Source organism: Bidens hawaiensis, unplaced genomic scaffold (genome assembly GCF_021521415.1).
Source record: "Bidens hawaiensis isolate Kalapana, Puna unplaced genomic scaffold, B.hawaiensis_p1.1 tig00021362_1, whole genome shotgun sequence".
Lineage (NCBI taxonomy): Eukaryota > Viridiplantae > Streptophyta > Magnoliopsida > Asterales > Asteraceae > Bidens > Bidens hawaiensis.
Window position 1 is genome coordinate 291,274 of NW_027493313.1, and position 18,875 is coordinate 310,148.

Consider the following 18,875-nt stretch of genomic DNA (forward strand, 5'->3'; position numbering starts at 1 on the left):
CTTTTAGAATACGATGGATTGAGCAAGAGAGATTGATGGAACGGGAGGGCGTACGGGGCGTCGTGGTAGGCCATGGGTGGTCCGAGAACCCTATGTTGAATCAGCTGCTAACGCCGGGGGAGAAGAAAGTGTTGCTGAACGAAATCCGAGTAACAACGAGGGGCATCAACTTGACCCTACTATTCAAGCTGCCATTGCCCAAGCTGTGGCAACTGCCATGAAGGATTGGAATCCTGAGAAGTCTGCTGGAAGCCATGAAAGAAATGCTGAGAGATCAGGGGAGAATGGTAAGAAAGATGATGAAGGGGAGAAGGGTGACTTGAGCGAAGATCAATATGTGAAAGTTGATGACAAGAAGATGGGCCGAGGTGGGTGCAACTACAAGTCCTTCAAAGGGTGTGACCCGCCAAAGCTGACTGGTGTAGGAGACATAATCGCTACTTTGCAATGGATAACCACAATGGACAAGATTATCCGAATTAGCGAGTGCCGTCCCGACCAAGCAGTGGGTTATGCTACTCAGTCATTTGAAGATGAGGCCATGTACTGGTGGGAAACTGTGGAACAAAGGAAGACTCGAGAAGAGATTAAGGCAATGAGGTGGAATGACCTGAAGGAGTTAGTGATGAAAAGGTTATGTGATGATGCCGAAGTGGAGAGGGCCGAGATGAAGTGTCTAAATCTGAAGGCCGGCAAGATGACACACCGGGAGTATACCACTGAATTTAACCGCATGTATAGGTAGGTGCCAGTCATGGAGAACACTGAGGTGAAACGGATCAAGTGCTACGTCAGGGGACTTCCCCAGAAGGTCCGCATGTTAGTCAGGGCTAACAAACCTGCTACCTTTGAGTCTGTAGTTGAGTTAGCAGAGATGATTTATGATGATCTGGCGGCAGATGATGTGGAAGTGAAAGATAAGGAAGGAGGGAAAGGAAACCAATGGCCTTCAGATGTTGTGGAGTATGCGGGGAGAAAGACACAGAAGATGGCAGAAAAGGAAGCATGTAAGGTGTGCGGGAAGATGCACTTGAGGGAATGCAAGGCTGGTCCAAATCAGTGCTACCGACGCGGGAGGAAGGGACACATCTCTCGTGAATGCACCGAGGACTAGAAGTGTTACAAGTGTGGTAAGTCAGGTCACATAGCTAGGGATTGAAAGGAAGCTGTGGCGGTGGAGGGAAGAAGGGGTGACGCGTAAGAGGAAGATTTATCGGTCACTGAGAAGGTTGCGGAAGAATAAGTGGCTCGTCACAGTTGTTTTATGTTAGTGTTGTTAAGGGGTGTTTTATGTTACAGTATGAACCTATGTTTGTCTGGCAAGCTTGGATGATTTCCTTCTTATGTTTGATTTTATGAATGAGTGGTGTTTTCTTGTGATTTTGTATGAACGACTTATGAATTATCTTGAATGCATGTAGGTTATGATAAATAGTTGTGTGATGGTAAAGCGTCGCCTTAGGAGTTAGCGTTATTATATAAGACAAGGTTCTTCGGAAGACGAGACAAGACTTGGTACATCGAGGGCCTCATGGACAAGCTACCTTAATAGCTAAAACACATGATCACCGCTCGATGACTACAAGTCAGGAGTAAGAAGGATAACCCAGAAAGCGAAGGCGATTCAATGAAGTGTGCGAATATAAGAAGTGTTCCTTTTACAAGGAATAAGTTAGGTTTTGGGGATGAAACCTCTTTAAGAGGGGAAGACTTGTAACATTCCGAAATTTCTAAAAATAATATTAATTATATTAATTATTATTGGTGAGAAAGTTTACTCGGGTTAGCGGAGAAATAATAAATAAAGTAGGAGTTAATATGGGTCGGGCTAGTGTTGGGTAATGGATATGGGTTATGGACTTGGGTAATAAGGAAGGAAGATGGACCATGGGCTCAAGCCCATGATCCATAATATTTAAGCATTAAATCACCCTTTAATCCTTTCATTTCATATATTCCATACACCACCAAAACACACACTTAACTCTCTCTCATATATCTCTCTTTCTAGCCAAAACCAAGAGGACAAGCCGATCCCGACCAGAGGTATGATAGTATGATGTTGTTTATACTCAAACCCGTTAGATTTAGTCACGAAACGACGAGCCGACACCGTTAAAACCGTTAAAGTCACGAGATTCGGGTGGAATCGGGTATAAACCGAACCTAAGATGAGCTTAGGGATCACCCTAGCTCAGACCTGGATTGAACGGGACGAAAAACTGTGAAAACGGTGGTGAAACAAGCGAGATCTCGCTTTTCCGGCGAGATCTCGTTTTTCCGGCAATGGCGGCGTCGGAGTTATGAATACGAGGTAACGAATGTTAGCGACATTATCTGACCTAAACCTAGTTCGTTAACGGAGATTTAACAAATTAGAAGGTGATTCGTTAAAAGCTATTCGTCAAAGGGAGATAACGAAGCAGACACAGTTCGTTAAGCCTTTTCGTTAAGGAATAAATGACGAACTAGCTCCAATTCGTTAAAGTAGTTCATTAAGGGAGAACTGTCGAATTAACCCCCAGTTCGTTAAGGGTTTAGTTCGTTAAGGGTCCAATTTGTTATAGGGTTCAGACATGTATATAAATGCATGTAGTGGTTGTGTGACAAGTTGCTTGATTAACTAGAATTCACTCAGCGTAGCTGACTTTTAGTATGCGCGCAGGTGGGCAGACTAAAGAGCTAGCATGAGGATGACACATGGCATGGATTGAATGGCTGCCATCCATTTGAAGATGGAAGAAATGTTGTTTTAAATAAGATGTTTTATGTTATGATTTCCAAGAAAAGATTAAATGTTTTGTAATGAATAATTTAAGTTAACGCTTCTACGAAAGTTTTAATGAACTCTGATTTGTAAGAACTATGTTTATGAGTTAATCTGACGTTAAAGTAGGGCCACCGAGTTCGAGGCCTTACAGCTGCACTGATTAAATTTCAAAAATGTGTCAGGTATCACATGCCTAGGTAATTTACACGAGTAGTCAAGTCAATAAATTTGCCTATAGTCTTACTTGAAAAATGGTCAGTTTTACTTTTAAAAATGGTCTTCAAGATGGAAATAAGTTTGGGCTGAACCAACTTTAGTGTGATTGGAAACCGGTTTAGATTGGTTCGTAGTAGATTTTGAAAACAACGATGAATTTGTGTGTTCATATTTTGAAGGAATGTTCGTCTAGGTTTTAAACGAATGAACATGAATACAAAAGTTTGTTTGATTATATGTTCGTGTCTGGTTAAAAGTTAAATCAAACAAACATGGACATACCCTCATTCATGTTGGTTCAGTTTGTACAGGTAACAAAGAAGAAAGATATGGTTGAATGAGTTAAGATACCTACTAGAAGATATAAGAAAAAAGAAGAGGAAACATAATTCTTTAGATGCAGTGTAAAAGGTACTATTTATTACTTTTCTTATGATAGTTTATTAATATAATTAAACTAATTATGTTACTATATATTAAAAGGCGCTGGTCAATCATGTGATCCTTAAGTCGATGCCAAGAGGGTTAGAAGATGTTTCGAAGGACCTAACACGCTTTTTTTCATTCATATCATGTTAGCTACTGATATTATGTTTATCTTTTGGGTGAATGTATACTTGAAATTTGAAAACGTTATATGTACATATGAATCATGTGTGTATGTATGCTAGAATACTTTTCTTTTGTAGATAGCAAAGTGCTACTACATTGTAACAATGGAATTCAAAGTACTGTAACTAGGACTTACGGCAATTAACTATATCTTTGTAGTCAACTATGGCTGACACGTTGGCCGACAACTAGGTGATTGTGTTTGTTTATTGGTGTTGTATCGTTCCCGCCGCATCGTGCGGGTTTTCTACTAGTGTGTATATATATATATATATGGGAAAATTTCAAAAATAGACAACTTTGACCCATTTTTTTTCAAAATAGACATGCCTATTTTAGCATACATCTCTCCAATAATTTAGTTTTTGACCAATAAAAAAGTGACACGTCAGCGAAGCCGGCTAATTCTTAGCCGCCACTTTATGGAAAAGGAATTTTATGAAAAGTAAATGGGACCCACCTTTAGTCAATAAAAATTCGACACGTGTCAAAGGCGGCTAAACTTAGCCTATATTTATGGTTATTTAGCCGACATCCTTGACTCTTAGCCGGCTTCGGGAAATGTGTCTATTCACTTAGCCGGCTTCTAATATTCTTTCTTAGCCGGCTCCAAATCGGCTTGTAGGCTAAAGCTTCACTTAGCCGTCTTCTTTTTTTCATTTAGTCGTCTAATTTTAGCCGCCAAAATAGAATATATTATCAACATTACCAACTCTATTAAATATTTAGCCGACTTCTATCTTTTTATCTCTTAGTCGTCTTGTTAGCCGGTGTAAATTTAGTCCCCAAAATTAAATATTTTTACCTACTCAACTAATTATTTAGCTGGCTTTTTATCATTTTTTCTTTTAGCCGTCAATTTTTTCTCCTAACCGGCATGTTTTAGCCATCATAAATAAATACATTTACCTACCCAAATTTAATTTTAACTAACCTTTCTTATAAAACTGTACAACCATCTTCACTTGATCTTATAAAACCATATTCACCCTATCAAACTTTCTCAATATACAACCATCTTCACTCCATCTTAACAAAGTTTGATATGGTGAAGATGGTGTCACACCCCCATCTTATGCCTAGGAGCGTGACTCGACAGTTGGTACCACATTTGTATATAAATCAGGGTTACGGGTTATTAGCGGAAGACTTTATAAAACATGTGGATTAAAAGTTAAGTATTTACATTACAAAAGACGAGACGAGAGTTTCGTTTGGATTTACTTGTTTATAAGTTTAACAAAATCATCATATTTTAATATTCAACAAAATATCCGAGCCATCGGATTCTTGAGCCTTCGTCCTTCAAGCTCTATTATTGGTTACCTGCAAAATGTTATAAAAATACGTCAGCAAACATTTGCTGGTGAATATGCTGACGCAAAAATATTTTCTTTTACTTTGTAACCCCTCGAGGGTTACGCAAGCCTCGGCCCATCTTGGCTTAGGAATAACAAAGTTAAAACAGCATCATTATAAACTCGAGTCTCTACATTAGGTCACCCCAGCAAAACACCGCAACGTTTCGACGTACTTAGGTACCATAAATATACACAAGGTCATTCTCACTCGAACATACTTTGGTTCAGCCCATCGTGGCTGGAGGTCGTGACCAGGCGTGGTGCGATGTGCCCACCGCATTTGACCACATATGTAAGGATCCAGACAAACGTATACTACAGCCTGAGGGCTAGGCTTTTACTTTTATTCATAATGCTTTTAGAGACACGTGGCCTCATGTAAAGTTTTACACGTAACACGTTTATTTGTTTGAAAACAAGTTTGTAAAAGTGGGGCGTATTCACCTTTGATCGGGATCGGTTTCCAACACCGTCCTTGCGTTCTCTTTCTTGTTATCTCGCACCTATAGTACGAGTATAACTTTTATTAGTCGGATATACAATCCGGCTTAAGACCTTTAGTCTTATTTATCTCGATGAACCTTTAGTTCAATAATCTTTTACTTTAAAACCTTTAGTTTTAAAAGCAATATTTATAAACCTTTAGTGTATTATAAAAACCCGACGTTTCTTATTTTCTAAGAAACATATTCTTTTTCTTTTATTATTTAAGAATACCCTTATTACTTAAATAATATTCATAACAAAGAATTATATATATAATCACACACACATATATATACACTTTTATATTTCTTTCTTTTCTTTTCTTTGTTATATATTTTCTTTTCATAAGCATCGAGTATAATTCCGACTTAGGGTATTAAGACTTTATAATATTTTATTATTATTTTAGTCGGGCATTACACTTACCTTAACTCGGCTTATAATTCTCTAGATACTCGAGCAACACTTCTACGCCGCTTAGTCTTTTCAACACTCGCTTTGATCGCCACTTCTCTTCAGCACACTTCTCGAGGCACCAACACTTCACGGCACGCACTTCGAGATAATTGTCGGGATATAAAATCAGCACCACCTTCTTGTTCGGGATGTCGTCGAGGAGTGGTACGAATATCGAGGTATGGCACGGGAATCGAGGAATCGGGCACGGTTTTCGAGGTGGATCGAGGGTACGATTTTCGAGGTGTAGTGAGACGTTTAGAGAGAGAGAGAGTAGAGTGTGAATTTTGGTGTGTCAAATGGAGATCCTGGACTTGCTATATATAGGCAAAATCTGGGATCCCATCGCGGTACGCGACGGGTACCAAGGACCCCGTCGCGTAGCGCGACGTAGCCCAACTGAGTCACAACGTAGGTCTGCCACGTGTCGCCATGTGGCAGACGCTGTGCCACGTGTTAACACGTGGAGGACGACATGCCACGTGTGGCCACGTGTCGGGACACATGGCGACCGGTGTGCCACATGTGGACACGTGGTGAAAAGGTGTCAGGCGTGTCAGGCCACGTCATCGCGGTACGCGATGACGTAGGCTCAACGGCGATCGCGTATCGCCGTTGACCTCTTCTAGAATCTTTGACCAAGCCGGCATGTTTTAGCCAACAGAAAGAAATACATTTACTTACCCAAATTTATTTTTTCACCAACCATTCTTATAAAACTATACAACCATCTTCACTCCATCTTATAAAACCATCTGTAACATCACGGGAATTTTGGGCCAAATATGTCAAGTTTCCAAAGTTAAGGGATTAAGCCCCATTTGCGTGTTTATAATTATTGCATCATATGTGCATATACGGTACTTTGTGCTTTATGGCCTTATATAAATTGTTAGAATTGTCAATAGATTGAGGAGTATAAAGGCCTTAAATAAAGTACCTTAGAAGGGATAAGATTATGGAATAATTTAATTAAAAATTTACTATAAAACGATTACAATAAAGTGGCAGGCAAACGGGCAACAAGCTGCGCCGCAACCCCCTTTTGAATAGCAAAGCCAATCCTGCTAAAAACCGTAATATAGAAAAGCATGTAGATAATGCTTCAGAAAGATCTGCGGCTTCACCTCATCAAGACAATGCTACAAAAATTGTACCTGATGAAATTCGTAAGCAAATTGCTATGAGGTGGGGAAAGCATTCGAAGCCAATATTCCATTTCTTCTGGATGAAATGCAAAATTCTATAGGAATTATGCTGGAAGAAAATCTGAAAAAGAATGAATTGATTGTGGAAAAGCCTCTTGAGAACATGGGAGCGGCACCAAGAATGGATGTATAAACCCAACGATGTGCGTACAGAAATTTCTTGGCTTGTAAACCGTTACAATTCAAGGGAGAAATTGATCCGTTGGTTAGCCAGAGGTGGATAACAGCCATGGAAACTATTTTTGACACGTGTCACCGCGACGCGGCTGATGAAGTGATCTTCACAACAAACCAGTTTGTTGAACGAGCTAAAGACTGGTGGGATATGGTCAAAAAGGAAAAAGGTAGGGAAACGATAAGAAATATGTCTTGTGAAGAATTCAAACTAATCTTCCTAAAACATTTCAGTCCACGTGTTGCAATTGATCGTATCACCAAAGAACTTCTTCATATGCGTCAAGGCAATGAAACGGTGGACGAAATATTTGGAATTTTCTATGATAAAACAAAGTTTTGCCCTTCTCTTTTTACTAGTGAAGAAGCGTGGATGACTCGTTTCCATCTTATCCTTAAAACGGAAATAAGAGAATTTATTTCTCCATCAAAGTGTGGAAGTCTCGAGGAGCTTCTTAATTGGGCTCGTGAACGAGAGGTGGAGCTAAAAAGACAAGTTGAAAGAGATGGGAAGCGAAAGCTAGATGTTGTAATTCCTACAGCACCGGCAAAGAAATCGAAAATTTTTAAGCCTACAAAAGTACCTAGCTTAAAGAAGGAATCTGGTACTTGCCAATTTTGTGGAAAGAGGCATTTCGGGGAATGTCGTTATAAGAATCCAAGTTGCTATAAGTGTGGTAGACTTGGGCATACGGCACCAGAGTATACTAGTCCAGTGAACTTATGTTATAATTGCTATAAACCGGGCCATATGAAAAATGATTGCCCAGAGTTGAGGGCAAGAAATGGAAAGGCGACAGAAGGATCCAGAACTGCCGAGAACGTGAAGAAGTTAGAAGCTCAAAAACCCCGAGGCAGGGCTTTTCAAATCACCGCAGAGGAGGCGAAGGTTATACTTGATGTCGTAACAGGTACCTTTATCGTAAACTCCCTCCCTGCCTATGTTTTATTTGATTCTGGAGCTAGTAGATCCTTCGTATCCAAGACTTTTGCTTGCCATAGTTCTTTTAGTAGAAGTAAATTAATAAATTCATTAGACGTCGAAATCGCTAGTTATAAGAGCTTTGTTGTCTCCGAAGTATGTCGAAATTGTAAAATAATTATTCAAGGAGAAGAATATTCTATCGACTTAATTCCTATTACACTAAGGGAATTTGATGTAATTATTGGGATGGACTGGTTATCCCAACATCAGGCGTCTATAGTTTGTAATAGAAAGATCGTTCAATTTCTGTCACTAACTGGAAAACAAATTTGTGTTTACGGAGAAAGGAAGAATGATATCATAATATGCTCAATGGCGAAGGCAAGGAGTTATATGAAGCATGGTCATCAGACGTTTCTCGCCTACGTAATTGATACAAAAGAAAAAGGGAAGGAACTTGATAAAGTCCATGTTGTTAATGAATTCCCTGACGTTTTTCCTGATGAGCTACCGGGAGTTCCACAGGAAAGGGAAGTCGAGTTTAAAATTGATCTAGTTTCAGAAGCTAAACCAGTGGCTAAGTCGCCATATCGGTTGGCACTAAACGAGATGAAGGTGCTGATGTCTCAACTCCAAGATCTTTTGGACAAAGGTTTTATTAGCCCGAGTGTTTCACCTTGGGGCGCACCTATTTTGTTCGTTAAAAAGAAAGACGGTAGCATGCGGATGTGCATTGATTACCGTGAATTGAATAAATTGACAATCAAGAATAGGTATCCTTTGCCTAGAACTGATGATCTTTTTGATCAACTACAAGGTGCTAATTGGTTCTCAAAGATCGATTTAAGGTCAGGATATCATCAAGTAAAGGTACGAGAAGAAGATATGAGGTTTTAATCTAAACGAACGTTTGAAATATATATTTCAAATATTAGTAGACGAGTAAGTAGCAAGTAAATGACTCATGAAGATATAAGGTTTTAATCTAAACGAATGTTCGACGTAAATCGAATATCGTTTAAAATAACATAGAAAATGAATATAATAAAGTTATTACTATTAATAAAAAGAAATTAGAAAAAAAAAGAAAAAAAAGTGCCGTGTGTGTGTGATAGTGTGTTTGTTTAAATAATAATAATAATAATAATAATAATAATAATAATATAATAGGATAAGGATGATAGTGAATGCAAGATGACAATCTTCATATGCAAGTAAATGATGTTACAAGACCACGTATCTATAGCAGAAAAATAAAAATAATAATATGTTGAGGAATCTTCACCCTTAAGATTTGTTGGCTGCGCATATATATATACCTCACACATATTTCTCAGTTATTAAGTAAACGCGAGTTAGAGGGGAATTATATTCATTAGCTGTCGAGCATATTAGTCACTAGGAAACGGAACTCATATACTGTTGTCTCTAATGGTAAGTACACGGATCATAATCATGTTATTTTTACAAGCGTTTTATATATGTTTATTTTGATATGCATATATATGATTATTTGAGAAATGATTGTGGGTCCAAGTATATGAATTAATGTGTGGCTTAAAAAGAGGCTATAGTTTTAAAATAAATATGATGGTATGCCTCTAATAAAAATACGGGTTACAAGTCCCGAGGGTTTCAGTAGTTGAAACTCCAAAATTTTAATACTATATATAAAAGATTTCGGGAGTTGAAATCTTAAGGGGTTCGGGTGTAGAACCCCAAATATAAAAATGGGGAGTTAATAACCCTCATGGGTTAAAAATGAGCTCATAAGGAATTCGGGTGTTGAATTCCCAAAGAATAATGAGGAGTAAAATTAAGGATTTCGGGTGTTGAAATCCAAGGATTTCGGGTGTTGAAATCCCAAGGAATAACGTGGAGTAAAAATAAGGATTTTGGTGTTGAAATCCCAAGAAATTTTGGTGTTAAATTTCAAATGAAAATAAAACATATTTTTATAAAATGGTGTACTTACTTAGCGAAAGCTAATAAAAATATGTTTTAAAATGTTTTCAGGAAAAACACCCGTAGATGATTGAAGCTTCATGGACGGAACTGGACTAACAAGAGAACCATACTCTCGTGTTTAATAGTTTGTATAATAAAGTTTGTTCTAAACATATATGTTTTCTTGTACAACATATATTTTTATAAAATAAAACGTCACTACGAGTGACATGTTTTGGATGTAAATCGGGACCTACTCTGATATATTTTATGAAACTATAATATAAAAAAAAAAATTAGGGTGTTTCACAAAAGGGGAAGTTTTGACTGAACTTATTGTTCGACCTGGATTACCACTAACTATGGATGATGAGCAAATGGTCAATAAGGTATAACATCTTTTAGTTATGTTTTTTTACATATCAAAATCTCAAATCTCAAAATACTAATATAACCAAATTTATATTTATTACCAGATATGTGTTGTCAACAGTCTTTCAAATACTCGCCCTTAAAGAAAGCGGTAAGATTATTAATTTCCTTTTTAACTGATTACACTATTTTTATTAAAATGTAACATTTTTAATAATTTAATATCTTTTCTTCAAATGCAAACGATGGACTTCATGGTCAACAAGCTTGACTTCATGGTCAACAATCACGAAACAACAACGGCTGCTATACCGGTATGATGGTAATCCTATAACTGGTTTGAATTATTAATTGCAAATCTCATATTAGACATCTAAATATTTGTGTTTGTAGGCACTTGGACATGATTTATACTCAAGGTATCAAATCTTCTATATACAACTTCCAAATATATATATATATATATATATATATATATATATATGCATCAAATACTTTTTAAACTCTTTATACATGAAACTTTTTAGAACATTTAAATGCATGTTACAAATGCTTGTGGTCAAATAGTTTATTGAGATATATACATAGTCAAATAGTAGATTACGACTTTACACCAAAATAGTTAAAAACTTTATTCTCTAACATGAGACTTACTTTGATGTCTTCAAATACCTTAAAATAGGTTTATTATCCATCTTATAAAAGGCTTTACATATAGTTGGTTTAAACTTATGCATGTTTTCATACACTTTTACTAAAAACACATACATTAGTTAATGGGATTTGATACATAGCTAAAATAGTTACATATGGTTACACATAACAAAAAGTCAATCAATTTAGAAGAATTTCATACCGTATATTTACAAGACATATCTTTTTTTCACCCTCATTTAGTGTTCTCTAGCAAGAAAAAACAATAATAATTTTAATATGTATTACAAAACTCGGATCCCAACTACTGTTTATAATGAGAAAAAAAAAACATTTATGTTTTCATATTTCATATGGTTAACTTTTTAAAATTGTATCTAAGATTTCATTATTCAAACAACAAAGATTTGATTTACAACAAAATAGTTAAAAACTTCATTCTCTAAACATGACACTTACTTTGATGTTTTCAAACACCTTAAAATAGGTTTATTATCCATGTTATAAAAAGGGTTGACATATAGTTGATGAGACCTATTCATGCTTTCAAAAACATTTTCTAAAATCACACATCTAGACGAATTCCAAGAAAGACATAACTTCATGGGATTAAATACATACCTAAAATGGTTAGATTTGGTAACACATAACAAAATTCAAAACAATTGATAAGATTTCATTATTCAAACAATAAAGATTTGATTTTACAACAAAATAGTTAAAAACTTGATTATCTAAACATGACACTTACTTTGATGTCTTCAAACACCTTAGAATATGTTTATTATCCATGTTATAAAAAAGGTTGACATATAGTTGATGAGACCTATTCATGCTTTCAAAAACATTTTCTAAAATCACACATCTGGACGAATTCCAAGAAAGACATAACTTCATGGGATTAAATACATACCTAAAATGGTTAGATTTGATAACACATAACAAAATTCAAAACAATTGATAAGATTTCATTATTCAAACAATAAAGATTTGATTTTACAACAAAATAGTTAAAAACTTGATTATCTAAACATGACACTTACTTTGATGTCTTCAAACACCTTAGAATATGTTTATTATCCATGTTATAAAAAAGGTTGACATATAGTTGATGAGACTTACTCATTCTTTCAAAAAGTTTTTCTAAAATCACACATCTGGACTAATTCCAAGAAAGACATCACTTCATGGGATTGGATACATACCTAAAATAGCTAGATTTGGTAACACATAACAAAATTCAAAACAATTTATAAGATTTCATTATTCAAACAATAAAAGATTTGATTTACAACAAAATAGTTATAAACTTTATTCTCTAGACATGACACGTACTTTGATGTCTTCAAATACCTTAGAATATGTTTATTATCCATGTTATAGAAGGCTTTAGATATAGCTAGTTTAAAGTTATGCATGTTTTCATATACTTTTACTAAAAACACATACATTAGTTAATGGGATTTGACACATAGCTAAAATAGTTACATATGGTTACACATAACAAAAAGTCAAACAATTTAGAAGAATTTCATACCGTATATTTACAAGACATATCTTTTTTTTTCACTCTCATTTAGTGTTCTCTAGTAAGACAAAACAATAATATTTTTAATATGTATTACAAAACTCGGATTCCAACTACTTTTTAAAACTAGAAAATAACATTTATGTTTTCGTATTTTCATATTGTTAACTTTTTTAAAATAGTTTATAAGATTTTTATTCAAACAATAAAGATTTGATTTTACAACAAAATAGTTAAAAACTTGATTCTCTAAACATGACACTTAATTTGATGTCTTCACACACCTTAGAATAGGTTTATTATCCATGTTATAAAAAGGGTTGACATATAGTTGATGAGACCTACTTATTCTTTCAAAAGTTTTTCTAAAATCACACATCTGGACGAATTCCAAGAAAGACATCACTTCATGGGATTGGATAGATACCTAACATAGCTAGATTTGGTAACACATAACAAAATTCAAAACAATTTATAAGATTTCATTATTCAAACAATAAAAGATTTGATTTACAATAAAATAGTTATAAACTTTATTCTCTAGACATGACACGTACTTTGATGTCTTCAAATACCTTAGAATAGGTTATTATCCATGTTATAAAAGGCTTACATATAGTTTGTTTAAAGTTATGCATGTTTTGATACACTTTTACTAAAAACACATACATTAGTTAATGGGATTTTATACATAGCTGAAATAGTTAGATATGGTTACACATAACAAAAAGTCAAACAATTTAGAAGAATTTCATACCGTATATTTACAAGGCATATCTTTTTTTTTCACCCTTATTTAGTGTTCTCTAGCAAGAAAAAACAATACTTTTTTTAATATGTATTACAGAAGTCGGATTCCAACTACTTTTTAAAACTAGAAAATAACATTTATGCTTTCGTATTTCATATTGTTAACTTTTTTAAAACAGTTTATAAGATTTTTATTCAAACAATAAAGATTTAATTTTACAACAAAATAGTTAAAAACTTGATTCTCTAAACATGAAACTTACTTTGTTGTCTTCACACACCTTAGAATAGGTTTATTATCCATGTTATAAAAAGGGCTGACATATAGTTGATGAGAACTACTCATTCTTTCAAAATGTTTTTCTAAAATCACACATCTGGAAGAATTCCAAGAAAGACATCACTTAATGGGATTGGATACATATCTAAAATAGCTAGATTTGGTAACACATAACAAAATTCAAAACAATTGATAAGATTTCATTATTCAAACAATATAGATTTGATTTACAACAAAATAGTTATAAACTTTATTCTCTAAACATGACACGTATTTTGATGTCTTCAAATACCTTAGAATATGTTTATTATCCATGTTATAAAAGGCTTTACATATACTTGGTTTTAAGTTATGCATGTTTTCATACACTTTTACTAAAAACACATACATTAGTTAATGGGATTTTATACATAGCTAATTTATATGGCTATGGTTACACATAACAAAAAGTCAAACAATTTAGAAGAATTTTATACCGTATATATACAAGACATATCTTTTTTTCACCCTAATTTAGTGTTCTCTAGCAAGATAAAACAATAATTTTTTTAATATGTATTACAAAACTCGGATCCAAACTACTTTTTAAAACTCTGATCCATGTATTATCGATAATTTCAACAAGCAAAATTTCTTTCACGAAAGAGCAATACTGGCTCCAAAAAATGATGTTGTTCAAGAAATTAATGATAGTTTGCTATCAATATTTCCTGGTGATCAAAGAGAATATCTAAGTTCAGATAGTATATGTCCAACAGAGATGATCAATCAGAATTTAGATGAAAGTTTGTGCTCACCCGATATTCTTAATGGAATCAAAGCTTCAGGATTCCCAAAACATAGCTTAATATTAAAAGTGGGAGTTCCTGTAATGCTTCTAAGAAATATTGACCAAAAAAGTGGCATGTGTAACGGAACTAGATTAAAGTGGTGTCATTGGGCAATCGTGTTATACAGGTAGAAATTATATCCAGAAGTCACATTGGAGATCGTCATTATATTCCAAGAATTACTTTGATACCTACTGACAAAAAACTGCACATTAAACTACAAAGAAGACAATTCCCCCTTGCCGTATGTTTTGCAATGACCATAAACAAAAGTCAATGACAGTCACCATCAAGAGTTGGTTTATTTTTGAAAAAACCTGTTTTTACTCATGGCCAATTGTAGGTTGCATTATCAAGAGTTACAAGACGAGATGACATCAAAGTTGTTGCTTTAGATAATGATGGCAATCTTTCAAATACAACATCAAATGTTGTATACAAAGAAGTGTTTAGAAATTTGTAATACCTTTTTTAATATTATTGTTATATTTTATGTCATATATATCATTAACTATACTAAAATTTCAAAATTGATGTATTCACATTTATTTTTATCGGGCCTGTGTGTCACACGGGCATTTAGCCTAGTATATAATAAATGAACAAGGTTCTGCCACTTGTCACCTCTTCAAACCCCTCTTTACACGTGTCAACACCAGGTTTCATTTGTTAATGTGTTCATCAACCAAGCTATCCACATCTCCTTCTATAAAGTTTCTCTTTGAATCTTCCAATGGAAGTCTACTTCCTCCTCACCAGCCACTATAAAACAAACAAAAGAGAGAGATAAATATTTAGATCCATAATTCAAATTCAAAAAACTCTCTCTTAAAATAGTGTTTATTATTCTATCTCTATTCATTCTCTCTCTCTCTCTTTATATATATATATATGTGTGTGTATGTTTCAAACATTAATCTTTGATATATAACCATAGATTGAGTTTTGTTTGTTGTCATGTTTCTTCTTCATTTTTTTTGCTTTGCAAGACCCATTACAATGTTCCTCTCATCATCGCTTTGTCGGGTAAGTCGGTTTCACTATCTTCATCTTTCATCTTACCCAAAATTGAATTTGTCATTTTGTCAGACATCAATGTCCAATAATAATAGGAAACGTGCACATAATGTAACCGAGTTCGTGGAATCGTAGTTGCCGGTGTACCAGATTTGTATATTCTATTTCATTTCTGTTAATAGTAACTGTGTTTCATAGCATTCATTTGTGACTTATTTTTTTGTTTCTTTCATGGTTGGTACAGTGAATCGTTGAATCGGAAGTGCAATGTTTACGCTAGGTAATTACTTGAAATTTTCAAGATTTTAATTGCATGTTATGTGGCTATTTTTTATCGAGTGGATTTATTGTGTTTGTTATTTGTTGTTGCTTGAACTTGGTAACCAAGTTATGTACCGAAGAGGTATCAAAGCAAGTCTTTACCCAAAAGACTTCACACAATCTTGCTTAAAAGAACTTATAAACACATATATTTCAAATTTTCAAATTCAGTTTTTTAATTTATTGAAATAGTTATTAACATTTGATCTTATAAAATGATAAAAATATTTTATTTGACCTTAATTATAAAAGACCAAAAATATGTAAAAGTGTCATTTTAACTTTCTAACTTTTTGAAATTTGAAATAGTGGTAAACTATTTAGACAAATACACATTTTCAACATCTTTATCAAACAATTATGAACTCGAAAAAAGAGCCAACAAGGTTGAGGTAACCGTATAATTTGTAGAAAACCCAAGTCAAACAAGGTCATGAAAGTGATATGTCATGGTCATTGAACTTCTTTTTTCAAAAGGACAGTGTGATAACAAACACAGATGACCAGACTGGTATTATTTGTAAGAAATTAAATGGTGGTTGGTTACTTTGGTATTAATCACTAATAAGATTATAACAATATCTATGGTTCCCAGCTTACGAGTCTATGGATAACACCAATGTTCTTTTTTATTTTGTAATTTTCAAGTCTTTCAAACTAAGAGATTTACTATTGCAGCGTTATTGGAGGAATGAAGAAAACAAGACATATAATAAGATATTCTTTGTTTAGATTTGTTAATTTTCACTAATTCTGTTTATTTCATTGCAATTAGTTATTCTTTATCATTTTTTTCGTATAAAACAACAAGTGCACCCCCCTTCCACCTTGATTTATCTGAACTTTTCTTAAATGTAAATGTAATAAAAGAGTTAATAAACACTTCTAATTTAAACTTAACTGGTAATTTGGTACTTTTACATGTGAATGATACGTGATACTAAACTTTATATTTTATATCATAATGTGGTAACTTTTATTATTTCGTTTTACTAACTTAACTGATCAATTATTCAATTAATTATTGCATTTAAATAGAGAATTACCAATTACCCAATGGCCATGAACATGATGGATGATCCGGATGTCCCGGGTTCGAATCCTGATTCCGTCCGGATTATACCAGAGCATTAAAACCTGTCGTGCCTTCGAGCGAGGTAAGCCAACTGTGTTTTACCGGGAACGCAAGCTAAACTCGGATGCCAATGTGGATCCCGATCATGTCCACATTGTTGGCCTGAGTGGGCTGGTTGGGTGCGACGTGTTTGCTCAGTGAGATAGCTTAACTGTGAAAGTCACCGTTCTAAAAAAAGTATGTTATAAAGCCAAAAACATGTGAAATCATTCACATTTTGAATGTATTTGCTTTAGTTACCTTTTCCTTTTCATTAGACAAGTAAAACAATCACGTTCTCTTCCCATGTGATATATATTTCAAGGTAAGGTTTACACATTCAAATATGGTAATCCATCTTTTCTTAATTTATAAAACCAACTTTACAAATGCTTAATTGAATATCGTATTATTAAGAGTTGTAAGACGAAACGGCCTTACAGTTGTTATCCTAAATAGTGATGTCAGTGTTTCAAATGCAACGTCAAATGTTATATACAAATAAGCATTTAGAAGTTTGTAATAAATTTTTAATTATTTTTTCATTTTGTATGCCATATTTAAGTTTTATTTTTTGAACTAAAAATTCCAATAGTAACAGGATTAAAACCCCTCCTAACGGAAGCTAGCAGGGGCGGCTACAACAAAACAACACGAACATGGTACAAAGCCAAACACTTCCATCTATTCCAATCTACATCCAAATTCTTTGATCTGTTTTTAATCCATATATTTAAGTATTTAAGTTACATGTTTACATATTTATTTGTTTTTTATTTAAAATTCCACATATTATAGTTATTAATATGTTTAAAAAACAATTTTTTTAACCCGTGTGACACACGAGATATAAGCTAGTATATATATATATATATATATATATATATATATATATATATATATATATAGGATGAGATTAAAATTCGGAAAACAAAAATGTGAAATGTGATATGGAATCTAATATATATATTGATCTTAGATTTGAATGATGGAGATTAATTTTTAGAATAAAAATTGATAAGGGTATGAATGTAATATCCCAATTATGATTACATTTTCTCTCTGTCCACATGAATGACACATGTCAATTCCTCCTTTATTTTAAAATGTTTATAACTTTTTCATACGGTATTTTTTTTAGAAAAAAAGTTCACCATAATAACAAACGTTTTTTTTATCTTTAATATGAATATCATACTATTATATAAAAATAAAAAATAATGTTTTTTTATATTGTTTCATTTGTTGTTCATTGTGTTTTTTAATTGGGGTTTTCTACGTTTTATGTTATAGTTTTGATCATTGTGTTTTACCATTGATACTCATGTTAAAAATAAAAATTAAAACAAAGATTACGTCATTATGTCTTTTTGTTCGTTCTTATGTCTTTGTGCTCAACATTTGTCTTTCTACTTGTCATTGTGGTGTAGTCACTAGTCATTGTGTAATACGTTCATAGTCTTTTGTTTGGGATTGACATGTATCATTCACTTAATTTGAGAAAAATAGTATTACATTCATTGTGTATTAGGTTCAAGTCATTGTGTAATATGTAGCTTCCATTGTGTTTTACATTTTAGGTCATTGTGTTATATGTATTCACCAATGTGTCTTACGTTTCGGGTCATTATTAGGTCATGTACAATCTGTACTAAGGATACGTCATCCTTGAGACGCGTCTGGATCAGTTATCCTTGATAAGAGTTCCAGAATTAATTCAGGATCAAGGATCCTCAGTATTTGTTATTACTAATGATTGTTTCTTATGTGTAGGTTTAAATTTGATAGGTATAATGGCCGGAAGACTTAGTCTACCTATTATTTCTCTACGGGACTCATTTAGCACGTGGTCAA

At 33.8% G+C, this 18,875-nt stretch overlaps 1 protein-coding gene across 1 annotated transcript; it reads left to right on the plus strand.

The window, feature by feature from the left end:
* Positions 1-217: 217 nt before the first annotated feature.
* Positions 218-15,032, plus strand: LOC143563339 (uncharacterized). Its single transcript, XM_077050902.1, has 6 exons — positions 218-368; positions 7,151-7,236; positions 7,297-8,184; positions 8,344-8,903; positions 8,982-9,078; positions 14,913-15,032. Exons 1-6 carry the CDS (start codon positions 218-220, stop codon positions 15,030-15,032), a joined length of 1,902 nt encoding a protein of 633 aa, XP_076907017.1.
* Positions 15,033-18,875: the final 3,843 nt, after the last annotated feature.